This window comes from Vigna umbellata, chromosome 1, assembly GCF_029865625.1.
Source record: "Vigna umbellata cultivar VRB3 chromosome 1, Vumbellata_1.0, whole genome shotgun sequence".
Taxonomy (NCBI): domain Eukaryota; kingdom Viridiplantae; phylum Streptophyta; class Magnoliopsida; order Fabales; family Fabaceae; genus Vigna; species Vigna umbellata.
Window position 1 is genome coordinate 19,215,776 of NC_142165.1, and position 14,325 is coordinate 19,230,100.

General features: G+C 39.7%; 1 protein-coding gene across 3 annotated transcripts; it reads right to left on the reverse strand.

The window, feature by feature from the left end:
- Window positions 1-1,385: 1,385 nt before the first annotated feature.
- On the reverse strand, window positions 1,386-7,413 carry HDA2 (histone deacetylase 2). 3 transcript variants are annotated; one of them, XR_015782297.1, is made up of 13 exons: window positions 7,056-7,413; window positions 6,929-6,984; window positions 6,701-6,818; window positions 6,133-6,195; window positions 5,772-5,840; window positions 5,534-5,700; window positions 5,401-5,465; window positions 5,275-5,321; window positions 3,721-3,765; window positions 3,574-3,624; window positions 3,111-3,197; window positions 2,603-2,715; window positions 1,386-1,763 (listed from the first exon to the last, which is right to left on the reverse strand). XR_015782297.1 is itself a non-coding variant. In XM_047306933.2 (13 exons), the coding sequence occupies exons 1-13, from the start codon at window positions 7,143-7,145 to the stop codon at window positions 1,663-1,665; spliced, it is 1,047 nt and encodes a 348-aa protein (XP_047162889.1). In that variant the 5' UTR covers window positions 7,146-7,410; the 3' UTR covers window positions 1,386-1,662. The 3 variants fall into 3 exon arrangements, 1 of the variants encoding a protein (XP_047162889.1); XR_015782296.1 differs by having other exon boundaries at window positions 2,603-2,724; XM_047306933.2 differs by having other exon boundaries at window positions 2,603-2,690; window positions 7,056-7,410.
- Window positions 7,414-14,325: the final 6,912 nt, after the last annotated feature.

Here is a 14,325-nt window from a genome sequence, read left to right on the forward strand (position 1 = left end):
ATATAAAAAATATTTATTCAGCTTGAGGTAAAGATTAAAATTGTAATAAGTAAAGATAAAAAAAACTACTAAATTTAGAAGCTAACCAATAAGAAAGCATGAAAACATATTTTAAGAGTGCTAATTTTATGAAGACTGAATAATTATTTTATGCTAAGTTTAAAATATATTTTTAGAATGAAAATTAGATTGTTAAAAGAAATAAAGGATAATTTCCCTTTCCATCAAAATTTATACATAAGTATGTAATTAATTACATACTCAGAAAGAAATGCTCTGGACCTCACATTTATCCTTTGTATATAATAGAAGGACAAAACCATAATTTAAGTATTTATTTTTTCCTCATGGGTGAGAGAAATTATTTTACCCTTCCTTTGTTTTCCATGATCTCAAACCTTCCTAAATATATAGATAATAAACAACTACTTTCTGCAGCACCCATTCAACATGACACAATTTTAAATATCTAAAAATGAAATCTTGTTAATTATACACTATTTCTGAATGAAAAAAGAAGCCATTTTAATTATTTATTTTTATATTCTGAACTAAAAATAAAATCTTGTTAATTATTCACTATTTTCTGAATGAAAAATGTTAAGTCATTTTAATTATTTAATTTTATATTATGAACTAAAATCATACCTGTTAATGTGACTATTGTAATTTAATTTACACTTTACAGATTTAGTTAAAATCAAATTAGACTGAAATTGTGTAAACTTTATATTATTTTAATTTAAATACTAAAATCATCTCGATCTACATTATTTGAGTTTAAATGAAAATCAAAGTTATACTTAACCTACAACTTTTCCTCTTATCCAAAAATCACATAAAGTCAACATAATTTTAGATTCATATTCATAAAATTATTAAAATTTCCCTATTTTGGTACTTAAAAAAAATAATTTATAAGCATTTACTCAATTCAAATCTCTCAAAATTTGCTGCACCTTTGTGAGGAAAATCCAGCCACGTTGCACCACAGATGACTATAATTGAGAAAAAAGTTAGTAGGTAAGATTTAATGAAAGGGAAGGCAGAAGAAAATTTTGTGGGAACGTTGATGGGAGCCTCTTGTCTTGACAGAAATCCAACTTAGAGGAATATTGTCTGAGCCATCAATGAACGAATTTGAAGGTATATTGTTTACAGATATGCAAAATATTGCACCAATTATTGCTTACCTATATTTTTCTTTCGCTTTTACTTTCTCAGTGCTTTTCCTATCTCCCCGGGAGAGTATTAATGAGATGAAAATCCGCACCCAAAATTTCGACAAGCACTGTCATTTTCCCCTAACCACATTAATTAAAGTGTCATATTTTACTGAATTCGATGTAAAGTTTCTGTGCATTCATCTCGAACAGAAGATGAAGTAGGTAAGATACAGGGATACTAATATATTACCCACGTGATCACCATTATGTTCACACGTACATCACATACAGTACAACTCATTTATCTTCTTTTTCATAAATATACAACTATTTCATGGATATATTACTACTATTTAAGTTATTTTTTTATATCAAACACTATACACCAAAGTTTCCAATAAAAGAACACACAATAAACCAAATACCAAGGATATGGAAAACTCTCATAACGGGCCATTTGATGATCTGATCTGTAAACCACGAGTGCAAGAGCACTTCACGCAGACTTTGGAGCTCCACCCGTTTCTATCAAGCATTTATTAGAAAGATTGATTATTGAATCTGCAATCACTCTAGCACTAGATTTCATGTAGCCACCTGTAAATGGAGTGACAAATATAGAAAATTTGATAAAACAAACAATACGGAAAGAAAATAGTTGAAGTTTCTAAAAAGGATTTGTGACATGGATGGGTCGAGAATATTGCTATTTTCTATAATTAGTTATAAAGAACCCACCTCCATTAAGCAAATTGTATCAATTCGAAACTGGAGAAAATTTTCGTGTGGTTGTTTCACATCTCATCTCAACAAAAAAAAAAAACATATAATTTATACTCTTTTACTCTTGGAAAACACGATTTGACTGACTGACTGACGCTTTTAACTGCATCCCAATGGTTTTCCAAGCAAACTAATGTTAAATAAAATAATGGGGAAGGTTAAACAAAAACATCCAAAAATGATAATGTCTAATAATTTATTAAGTGCAAGTTCTGATTAGTCATATTTTCATGTCATCAAATATTGATAATTGATCACATTTAGGCGAACAATGTTCTAAGAATCTTTTGATATAGATGTTTATAAGCGTGACGACAACAAGGCTTTTCAGTCTTTCTATATGAAAGTTAGAACCTCAGTCTGAAATAAATCGCTAACAAATAGTATTTTAAAAAAGATTGCATAGATGGGCATGTGGTCATACTTAAGAATATAAACACTTAGAAGTTAGACAAAACACGGGCTAATTTCAGGTTTCCCTCATATTACTTTTTTTAACATAAGAAGATGCTTGCAAAAAGTAAAGAAAAATACACAAGCTAGAAACTAAAAGAAGTTTATAATATTAGACTAGGTCCTTGTTAGGTAAGTTTCCTTTGCACAAAAAAGGCCAAAGCAACCACCATATGATAGGGAGGGAAACAATAGCAAACCTGAAGTGAGCATGACGATGGGAATGTTCTTCTCACGAGCAAACCGGAAAACTTTTTCATCTCTAAGGGCAATTCCTTCGGGGCTGATCTGTGTATATAAAATAGCACAAGCACTGCGTATGCTGAGTGGTAAAGGAGTTAACTAACACACTAACTCAGAATAATGACCGTTATTTTCATATACGTATAAGAGGAAATGACTAGGCAACTAAAGTTAATATAAACGTACACTCCCTTTGCACTAAAATATAAGCAAAAAAAGTCTCACGTTTGGTGGACCTAAATATAGCAAAATTTCAACTAGCACAACCCAATTCAATTTACTATTTCAAAAATACTCTTATCTTTATACCTAAGTATCACCCCTAATAAATAAAATTGAGGTAGTTTAGTAAAAGTAACTCTTTAATTACTATTCTTAATCAGTGTAAAAATAGCTAAATCTGTTTATATTTGAGTTCAGACGTGAAATTTTACGGCAATAGAGCAAATTCAAGAATGACATTACCTCCAACCTTCCTAACGGATCTCCTTGTAGGATGTCGGTTCCAGCATTATAAATTACCAACTCAGGGTTAAACCTACGCCCAGCAACCTTGAATCAAATTGACATGAAAATCAAAAGTTAGTATAACAGCTTGAATGTTAGTATGCCTTCTTCACCAGGTAAACAATTCTGTGGCGTGTTATGGGTATGATTGGAAGCTAAGAGTAAAGGGGAAAGGCTGCAAGGAAACTAAATGGTAAGGGAAGGGTTGAGATTAGGAGGTAAAGATACAGTTCTCTTTCCCTTATTTTTATTTTTAAAATAAAGGGATCGGTAAGATAAAGCGTACCATGCATCAAATGAACAGTCAATATAATTGGACTTGGATAGGTTATAGAAATGTAAAAGTATACACAGCTACACATAATCCTATCAAGCCAATAATATTAGAGAATTACAAGTCTGCAATGATAATATAAGATACCTCTAGTGCTTCGTCTAATTTTTGCAGGTACTCTTCTGTAAGTGTCCCACTCTGAAAGTTCAGGGGAAACATACAAGTGACAGAATCTTAAAGAGAAATATCAGAAAACAAAATATGATTAAGGTTTAACTGATAGTTTATATATACCTTTACTTCAACTTTCTGATTTATGTAGTTTCTCGCCTCGTAATCCTGATATAGAAGGTAAAAAGGGACGGCAGCAAGGAATTGATATAAGTTGGTTTCAAGGTCATAAAATTGTGACCACTGTATCAGAATATATGCATATTTTAAAGTAAACGCAAATATTAATTAGCAGTTGACAATGGACCATCTATCTTCACAGAATTTCGATCCTTTTTCCAATAATCAGAAGAAATATACTTCCAACATCACGATGAGGCATTATTATTTAGGAAACAACAGGCATTAATGTGTTGCTGAACCCTTTTCAATAAATTTTTTAGCCAAATCATTTTATGGCTTCCTGCATACTTCATTTACAAAGCAATTGCAGCTGCAAACAGAGAAAATATCAGCATGCTTTAGCTTGAGTGCTTGACATAAATGCCTTTTTCCTATATTTGAATAGGTTTTCACCACTGGATTTCGCAAGTGTGAACAAGGTTAGTAAAGGAGGCCCCAATAACTAGTACAAATATCAAGATTGGCCCAATAAATGAAGTTATATGGAAGTTACTCTACCCCTCACAAACACATGTATGACCACACAATTTTTAACGAGAAATCATCAAATAAAAAAAAAAAGAACTAGATCTAAATGGCTTTTTGAAAATTTAGTTTTTATAATTCAAAAGCCTCATTTGACCCATGTTACTGACCCACTGTTAGCATCCAATTGCAAGATATGGGACTCAAGTCCACACAGGAAGCACAAAATTTTGGTGTGGAGTTTACAAGGCTTTGGGTTCTCCAACTACAATGGCTAAGTTTTTGTGGTACGGTCCTACCAATTTTCTTATCATGAGTTCTTGACGATATCTTTTACCTGCAATCAGGTAGTGGGGTTGGTAATGCTGATATTGCAATGTTTGTCTGGGACTAGTTAAATGGCTAGAGCACAACCAACTTGCATTGGTGTTGGAGGTGTGACTCATGGTGGGATATTAGGATCCAGTTGCAATCATGAGACTTGACTAGTGTGAGGTTTGTTGCGCCTTAGGCTCTCCAATTACAATGATTAGCTTTTTGTGATGTGATTTGCTTAAGGTTCTTATTCCCCACTCAGTAGAAAAAAGATTATATTGTTGTTTATTAAAAGCAGCACCTAGTGGATGAGACTCCAACCATGTCTGATCTGGAGAGAGACATTATTTACAAACTTATCCCAAAAAGTGGAAATAATGTTCAGTGGCTAGAACACATTATCACCAACTCACGAGACAGCAATCTTCCTGATGTACAAACACTCACTCTTTTTACCATAGGAATGTAGAAACGAAATTGCAGTATATGCTTTCATGCACTCCACAATGATATACACACAGAAAATTCATCCTTCATTCCACAAAAAGGACTTGACAATTCAACTGTACAATATAACAGGATACTGCGACATGTCAGATGCCAGCCAGCAATGCTGAGTAGATAAGACAAATGTGAAAAGAGAAACAGAGAAAATTAGTTCAAAATACTAGACAGGAAGAAAAAATATGTAAAACAAATCAAGGAATAGATTACCAAAGGATAAATTCCAGGATTGTACATATCCAAGATATAGACTCGGCCTGCCATGACAAAGTCCCTATTAGTAAAAACCCTAAAAGATAAGAAACCAAACACTAGAGTAATTTTTTTGGACATTACTATCGTAGGCAAAGTCCATTTCATGACCGTTTCCTTGATGTGCATCAAGATCAATGATCATCACCCTGAAAAATTCGCAATCAACTTTTGCACGAGCAATAACAGAATACTCTAACTTGCAATAGGATAGTACCTTGATATATTCAACTGAACAAAAGCAAAGTGGATGCAAAGAGAAATATCTGCATAAACACAGAATCCACCTCCTTTTTCTGCAGAGCAGTGATGAAAACCTCCTCCCACATTAATGGCCCATCCTCTCTCCTTTGCAAGTTTTGCAGCCAGTACAGTTCCTCCAACCTGTCATTAGATAAGGAGAAAGATCAGATTTTCCGAGTGCTAAACAGACTAAAATAGCACAGTTAACTTACCTGCTTCTTGAATGGGAAAAGAACTTTTTGTTGCACAAGGCAATTGGGAATTAATGCCACGGGAGGGACCTATATTTAGCAATTCATCTCGGTAAATAATCCATCATAATGCATCAACTATATAAAGCCTCAGCAACCACATACCAGTTATCATACAGAACTCCAGTACTAAATAACAAAAGCAAATATAACAAAGAACTCCAGCACAATCATACAGCTTTCTATTCTAAAAGACAAGATAAATTTTTAAACCAATTTTTAGACACCATATAAGATCTCCACGGTTAAAGAATAAAAAGGAACAATAAGTATCACCAATAAAAGAAATGGCTGCCTCGTGCCACAAGGGAGTGCAAAGTACCTCAACTATCATAGCAACTTTTGAACTCCCCTTCAGGCTATTCAGATACAATTCTGTGTGAACCTTTAGAGATAAAGGAAAGAAGGAAACAGAGTTAGAACTAGACATGTTGCTTAAATTACATCAGTTTCAATCATATATATTGTTTATTGCAGCTATACAAGTGATCAGAACATACATGCACAATGTCCAAAGACATGTCAAATTCAATTTAAGTCCAGACTTAGTTAAATTTCTCTATTAACACTTACAAAAAGAAGATAGAATAAGATATATTATCTCATTAACTAATATCACCTTCAATATCATATGAAATCTCTTATCCAACTTCTCCAAAAATTGACGAACAGAAGTTGATTTTAACTTACTCACTTGTAGTTAATTAAACTGAACTTATAAACTTCAACATTATAGAAACATCCTTATGTAACTTTTCCAAAAATTGAAGCACATTAGTTGATTTTGACACATGTAATTCACTTTGCTTTTCACTTTATTCTTTTTCAAGAGTTCACCAAAATGTTTATCCAAACAATGTCTTCCTAACTAAGTATGAGATAGCGCTTACCACTAGAAGATCATCCTTGGAAGCTTCGAGAGGCTCAACGATGCTTTCTTTGTCGAGAATACCAAACGAAACGAGGAATCGGCAAATGCGTCCCCACTTCGACGAATCAAACGGATGCCTGCAACAATCAGCAAACAGTTACAAACTCCTCACACTATTCATAATCAATTCAATTCAATTCAAATCACAACTTCAGAAAAAAAATGTTAATTCGAAGAAAATGCTTACAGTTTCTCTATGCCGAGAAACGATATGTCATAGGATTCGGAGTAGATTAGCGGAACCTGAATTAGTCAAAAACCGAAGGCGTAAACACTCGACGCGCCAAGAGTGCGAGTGCACGGAACTCGCTTACCTTGGACGGGGACACGTCGAAGTAGAGCTTGCTGGAGAGGATGCGCTTACGTCGGAGAGCCTCGGCGTCGTTCTCGGAATAAGACGACATCGACAGCGACGGCGGTGATCGAGAATGGAAGAGGTCTTGATTAAAATTGGCCGAGCCACCGAAATAACGAGTCAACTCAGCAACGATTTCCGAGATAAAATTTCGAGAACCGTCGAAAACTAACTCACCTTGCTAAACTCGGTTGATCAATTTCATGCATGAACCGAAAATGGACCGAAAATCGAATTGCTCAACACCCTGAACGAATGACAACTAGACTAAAACTCCAGTATGTTCAAGAGATATCATTTTTTTTTTCATTTTTATCTTATGCGGAATAAATATACTCATATACCCATCATTTATACAGTCTTTAAATATTTAAAATATTAATTAAATAATAAAAAATTTAAAAATATATCACTTAATAAATAAATTAAATGTGTCTTAATAATTTAAAATAAAGACAAGCAAGAGAAGATAGATAAATATTGAAACATGTAAGAGAAAACTATTGACACATAAATATTCATGGTATTGAACTTCCTACCCTGAACTGTCTTTAAGTCGTACCCATATGTCAAACGTTCTTAGGTCGATCACTAGGCCAACAATCCTGGCCGATCAACCACCAGGCCGACTGTATGGTTGGATTATAAACAGTAATAATTCATTAAAGTCCCTAATGAAGATTAAGGCGTGATTGGGCCGTCATTAGGTCGGTGAAAGGTAAAAGCCCATTATAATCAGTATAAATAAGAGTTTTAGGTATGATTTCTGGGCAGACTGCACACACTGCACATTATGCACTACTTGCATCACTTATTATAATCGTTCGGTCGCTTTACTGACTTGAACGTTGGAGCACCTTTAACAGGTACGCCCCCACCTGGCTTGGAGGAGGAGGGAGAGCGAGTTACATCCGATCAGTCTTCAATGTTCGTCCAGCTCTCAAGGGTCGCCCGCTTGGAGCAGAGCCCGCCCGATCTTCATCCTGCAGCGCGTTGAACAGGATTCGTCCGTTCGGTCTCTAGTATCCACTAGGTTTTCAATACAATTAGGAGTATTTTAGTAAGGTCACACCAAACCCGACCAAAACATTTTGGCGCCCACCGTGGGGCCGAGCTGGTATTCCCCATTGTAGCCATAAGAAACTAGTGAGTGGTGCCTCGAAAGAACGTCAACTCAATCTTTCGGCCTCTCACGCTTGGCCTCGACTACCCGACAACTTGGCCTTGTCTACTCGGCAACTTGGCCTCGTTCGCACGGTCCTTCGGTCTCCACTTTCCGACCGTTCAGTCTCCAAGGTAATTCCTCGAACCTAGCCTCGCAGGTACATAGCCAAATTTGGCATCAACCGTTCGACCATTCATCGGCCTCAACTTCTCGACCTTCAAAGGCCTCAAACTCCCCGAGACCATCCCTTGGTCTCGACCATTCGGCCACTCCTTAGCCTCAGCAACTCGGCCTCCAAAGATCTCAACCGTTCGGCCTTAATGATCAGGTACTTTCTCAAACCAAACCTCGCAGGTACATAGCCAAAATTGGGGTCCACGTCAAATGATTCGGCCGTGCGGCCTCAAGTACGTCCGCCATCCGGCCTCACCTATTTGGCCTCATAAGCCCAAGTTGATGAACGACGAGTTCTTTAATGAATAACTGTCAGCTTGGCCGGGCAGTAAACGACAAGTTCTTTGTTGAACCACTGTTGCCCGACTCCAAACAAAGCCCAAGTTGATGAACGACGAGTTCTTTAATGAATCATTGTCAGCTTGGCCGGGCAGTGAACGACGAGTTCTTTGTTGAACCACTGCTGCACGACTCCAAACAAAGCCCAAGTTGATGAACAACGAGTTCTTTGTTGAACCACTGCTGCCCGACTCTAGACAAAGACCAAGTTGATGAACGAGACACCCTGTCAACTTGGTCGGGCGGAGAATGGGACACCCTGTCGTCCGGAGCATTTCAAAGGTTAATCACTCGACCTCCAAAGGCCTCAACCGTTAGACTTTGCACAAACCTCCACTTCTCGGCCTCCACGGCTTGAACAATTCGGCCTAACACTGGCCACATCTTATCGGCCTCTCGTGGCCTTAACCGTTCGACCTTTAAAAGGCCTCAACATCTCGGCCTCCAAAGGCCTCAACCGTTCGACTTTCAAAAGGACTGAACATATCGGCCTCCACAGGCCTCAATCGTTCGGCCTTCAAAAGGCCTCAACATCACGACCTACAAAGGCCTCAACCGTTTGGCCTTCAAAAGGCCTCAACATCTCGGCCTCCAAAGGCCTTAACCGTTCGGCCTTCAAAAGGTCTCAACCTCTCGGCCTCCCGTGGCCTCAACCTCTCGGCCTTCAAAAGGCCTCAACATCTCGGCCTCAACCGCTCGGCCTTCAAAAGGCCTCAACATCTAGGCCTCCCGTGGCCTCAACTGTTCGGCCTTCAAAAGGCCTCAACCGTTCGGCCTTTCAAAGGCCTCAACCGTTCGGTCTTTCAAAGGCCTCAACTGTTCGGCCTTTGAAAGGTCTCACCCTCTCGACCTCCCATGGTCTCAACCGTTCGGCCCTCAAAAGGCCTCAACATCTCGGCTTCAAAAGGCTTCAATCGTTCGGCCTTCAAAAGGCCTCAATATCTCGGTCTCCAAAGGCCTCAACCGTTCGGCCTTCAAAAGGTCTCAACCTCTCGACCTTTCGTGACCTTAACCTCTCAGCTTCCCGTGGCCTCAACCTCTCGGCCTCCTGTGGTCTCAACCGTTCGACTTCAAAAGGCCTCAACATCTCGGCCTCCTGTGGCCTCAACCGTTCGGCCTTCAAAAGGCCTTAACATCTCGAGCTCCAAAGGCCTCAACCATTCGACCTTCAAAAGGTCTCAACCTCTCGGCCTCCCGTGGCCTCAACCTCTCGGCCTCCCGTGGTCTCAACCTCTCGGCCTCCCGTGGTCTCAACCGTTCGGCCTTCCAAAGGCCTCAACCGTTCGGCCTTCCAAAGGCCTCAACCGTTCGGCCTTCCAAAGGCCTCAACCGTTCGGCCTTCCAAAGGCCTCAACCGTTCGGCCTTCAAAAGGTCTCAACCTCTCGGCCTCTCGTGGTCTCAACCGTTCGGCCTTCAAAAGGCCTCAACCGTTCGACCTTCAAAAGGCCTCCACATCTCGGCCTCCAAAGGCCTTAACCATTCGGCCTTCAAAAGGTCTCAACCTCTCGACCTCCCGTGGCCTCAACCTCTCGGCCTTCAAAAGGCCTCAACATCTCGGCCTCAACCGTTCGACCTTCAAAAGGCCTCAACATCTCGGCCTTCCGTGACCTCAACCGTTCGGCCTTCAAAAGGTCTCAACCTCTCGGCCTCCCGTGGTCTCAATCGTTCGGCCTTCAAAAAGTCTCAACATCTCGGTCTCCAAAGGCCTCAACCGTTCGGCCTTCAAAAGGTCTCAACCTCTCGACCTCCCGTGGCCTCAACCTCTCGGCCTCCCGTGGCCTCAACCTCTCGGCCTCCCGTGGTCTTAATCGTTCGGCCTTCAAAAAGCCTCAACATCTTGGTCTCCGAAGGCCTCAACCGTTCGGCCTTCAAAAGGTCTCAACCTGTCGGCCTCCCGTGGCCTCAATCTCTTGGCCTCCCGTGGTCTCAACTGTTCGGCCTTCAAAAGGCTTCAACATCTCGGCCTCAAAAGGCCTCAACCGTTCGACTTCAAAAGGCCTCAACATCTCGGCCTCGAAAGGCCTCAACCGTTCGGCCTTCAAAAGGCCTCAACATCTTGGTCTCCAAAGGCCTCAATCGTTCGGCCTTCAAAAGGTCTCAACCTCTCGGCCTCCCGTGGCCTCAACCTCTCGGCCTCCCGTGGCCTCAACTGTTCGGCCTTCAAAAGGCCTCAACATCTCGGCCTCTCGTGGCCTCAACCGTTCGGCTTTCAAAAGGTCTCAACCTCTCGGCCTCCCGTGGCCTCAACCTTTCAGCCACTGCTTGGCCTCAACTTGGCCTTCCTATGGCCTCACCAGCTTGGCCATTAAAGGCCTTAACTCGGCCTCTAAAAGGCTTCAACATCTCGGCCTCCTAGGCCTCAACATTTCAACCGTTCGCCCCCTCAGCCTCAACTTATCGACCTCGAAAGGCCTCAACTTCTTGGCCTCCAAAGGCCTCAACCTCTCGGCCTCCAAAGGACTCAATCGTTCGGCCATTTCTTGGCCTCTAAAGGCCTCAAATCTTCCTCTCGGCCGTCCATGGCCTTACTTTTACTTAGCCACTGTTAATACCCAATTTCATCCGGGTAGTTAAAAAATATCTAGAGTTAAGAAGGGGTAATAAAATAAAATAAATGGACAAAGATAAATTTGATACGAAGTCTCAAAAAAATGATTTTGTTCCGTTTTCCTTTTTTTTATTACTTTTATCCTCTGTTTTTATTTTGTTTCGTTTTTATTTATTTTCTCTCCTATTTATATTTTATTTTGTTTTATTTTATTTTGTTTTATTTTATTTTGTTTTATTTTATTTTTATTTTTACTTCATTTTATTTGGTTTTATTTTATTTTGTTTTATTTTATCTTAATTCTTTGTTGTTCTACTTTACGTTATTATTTTAATTCTATCTTTTATTTTGCTTTATTATATTATATTTTATTATACTATATAATTATTTTATTTCGTTTTATGTTATTATTCTTGTTTTAGTTTCTTTATATTAGTTTATTTTATTGTATTTTATTTAGTCTCTTTTAAAAAAAAGAAAAGGAAAACAAAAAAAAAAACAAAACAAAAGCAAATGAAACGTAATCAGCCAGGGGACTCCACGCGCTCATATTTGTTTTCAAATGCTATCAACCCATTTTTGGTGGAAATCTTTAGCTCAGTGGCTGCAGGCCTAAAATATCTCTGCTAGGTGTCGTGAAAGAAAGAAAAAGACAAAGCTGGTAGTCATGAGAAAGGAGAAGCAGACAGGGATGGCTGGAGCAGGAAGCAATGGAGTGTCAGGGTGCAATGGACTTTAACCCCTCACGCAAGGTGAAGAAATAAAAAAAAAAAGAAAATTCAATTGGAGAAGAGGCAGAGAGACTGGTCGAAAGAATAGAAAAGGAGGGGATAAGGGGATTCTCTCTAACACTACGGGGATTTCCTCGGTTGACTCAACATATTCACCTACTCAGAAACTCCAACCTTGGACTCCTCTCATCAATAACCACCTCATCACCATCCTCCCTCTCACAGACACTTCCTTTTGCTCTCTACCCCTCCGCTCCTCTCATCGGATGTCGAGTTTTACTGCCATAGCACTGGATAGGTTGATAGAGCCGGGAGATTAAAATCCGGTTGATAAATCTACTCCAACTTCCATTCCTGTTCCGAACTCACAGAAGCTCGAGAGGAGTACTAAAGCAGTTGCCAATAAAAGTAAGGCTCTTCGCCCTCCATTGAAGCCTACGCTTTATTCCACTCGTGAGGTGACACTCCTTCCGGAAACTCCTTCCTCGTTCCTTCCTTCACCATACATTATCAACCACAAACGTCGTGGCCCAAGTCTTCTCATCAGGATTTCCTCTGATTCTGATGTGGATGTGCATAATGATGAAAATGTTAATGACAAGAACTTCGGTGCTGTTTTTGCAAGTTCAACTGGTGACCTCCATGTTACTTTTACAAACACTGAACTTGTTAAAGAGGATATGGTGAATGGTGTCTATGACGGCAAACTGGGTAGGAGCAGCGGTGTTGACCCTGCAAATTGTACCAGAGAAACTGAAAGTAGTATCTTAACCGATTATTTACTCAAGGACAAGTCACTGACATTGAATTTGGACAGAGCTAGGGAGGTTGAAGACAATGAGTTTTGCAAGCAACACAGATGGGGAAGAAAGCATGTTGCTAGTGGTTTTAGCAAGCAGCGGCCGGCGTTGTTCACGATGTTGAAGACACGTCGTGGAACAAGAGGGTTTCTCCATCGCGCGGGAAGGAGGATGGAGGGCAGAACTTCTCCGACAGGCGTGGACAACATCGTCGGCGACGGTCGCGGTCAGCCAAAGGAAGGTGGCGCTACTAGGAGGTTGACGATGATCCTAGCGGCGATTGGCGATGCTGGCAAATGGGGGGAAGCTTTCGCCCCGACCGACGATGGCCCCAACGGCGAACGGTGTCGTCGGCGACGCCCTGGACCGCGGCTCCTGACGGCTGATTCGGTGGGGGAGACGGTGGCACGTACCCGCGGGAGAGACAAGCTTCAATGGAGTTCTTCTTTGTCCTCGAAGGAGACCCTAGGTCTTTGGGAAATTGATCAAGAATGTGAGCACTGCTGGCAGACCCCTAAAGTGTCTGCTGGGAATAAGGCCTAGGGCCTACCGTGGTCTGTCTCTTTTTTCTTCCTGTTGAGAAGAGGTTTTTATTCACACCCCCTTTCTCTGGACTGAAGCCCATTTTGTTTGCAAACAAAAAGGGAGAGGTTTGGACTTGGACACACATTTCGGGATGCACCTTCGTTTTCATCTTTACACCTTGGCAGTTTCAAAGTTGGAGAAAAAGGACTTTGACCCAAACCAAAGGGGCCTCAACTTTACTCCGCACCTCTGGTTTTTATCTCTGCACCCCTATTCTTGTTGGGCTGTTCTCTTGCTTCATTTTTATGCTTTTGTTTCTTTATTTTTATTATTATTTGTTTGGTTATTAGTTTTTATTGCATGTAACCCCTTGTATGATAGCCCACACCCCTTCATTTTATTTATATCTATTAGACTTGTTTGTTTCGTTCTCCATAAAAATTACAAAAAAATATTAAAACTATAAATATTTTAAATTAACAAAGAATATATTTTAAAGGTTAAGCACATGTGTGATCGCACGCATCGTCCTTGTGCTAAAAAACCTTTTCTGTTTATTTTATAAAAATACAAAAAAAAACAATATTTTAAAGGTTAAGCACATGTGTGATCGTACGCATCGTCCTTGTGCTAAAAACCTTTTCTGTTTATTTTATAAAAAAAAACCGAAAAAATATTTTTAAAGGTTAAGTACATGTGTGATCGCTCGCATCGTCCTTGTGCTAAAAAACCTTTTCTCTTTCTTTTATAAAAATACAAAAATATATTTTAAGGCTTAGGCACGTGTGTGATCGCTCGCATCGTCCTCGTGCTAAAAACCTTTTCCCTTTCTTTTATAAAAAAATACAAAAAAATATATTTTAAGGGTTAGGCACGTGTGTGATCGCTCGCATCGTCCTCGTGCTAAAAACCTTTCCTTCGTGCTTTATAAAAAATACAAAAATAT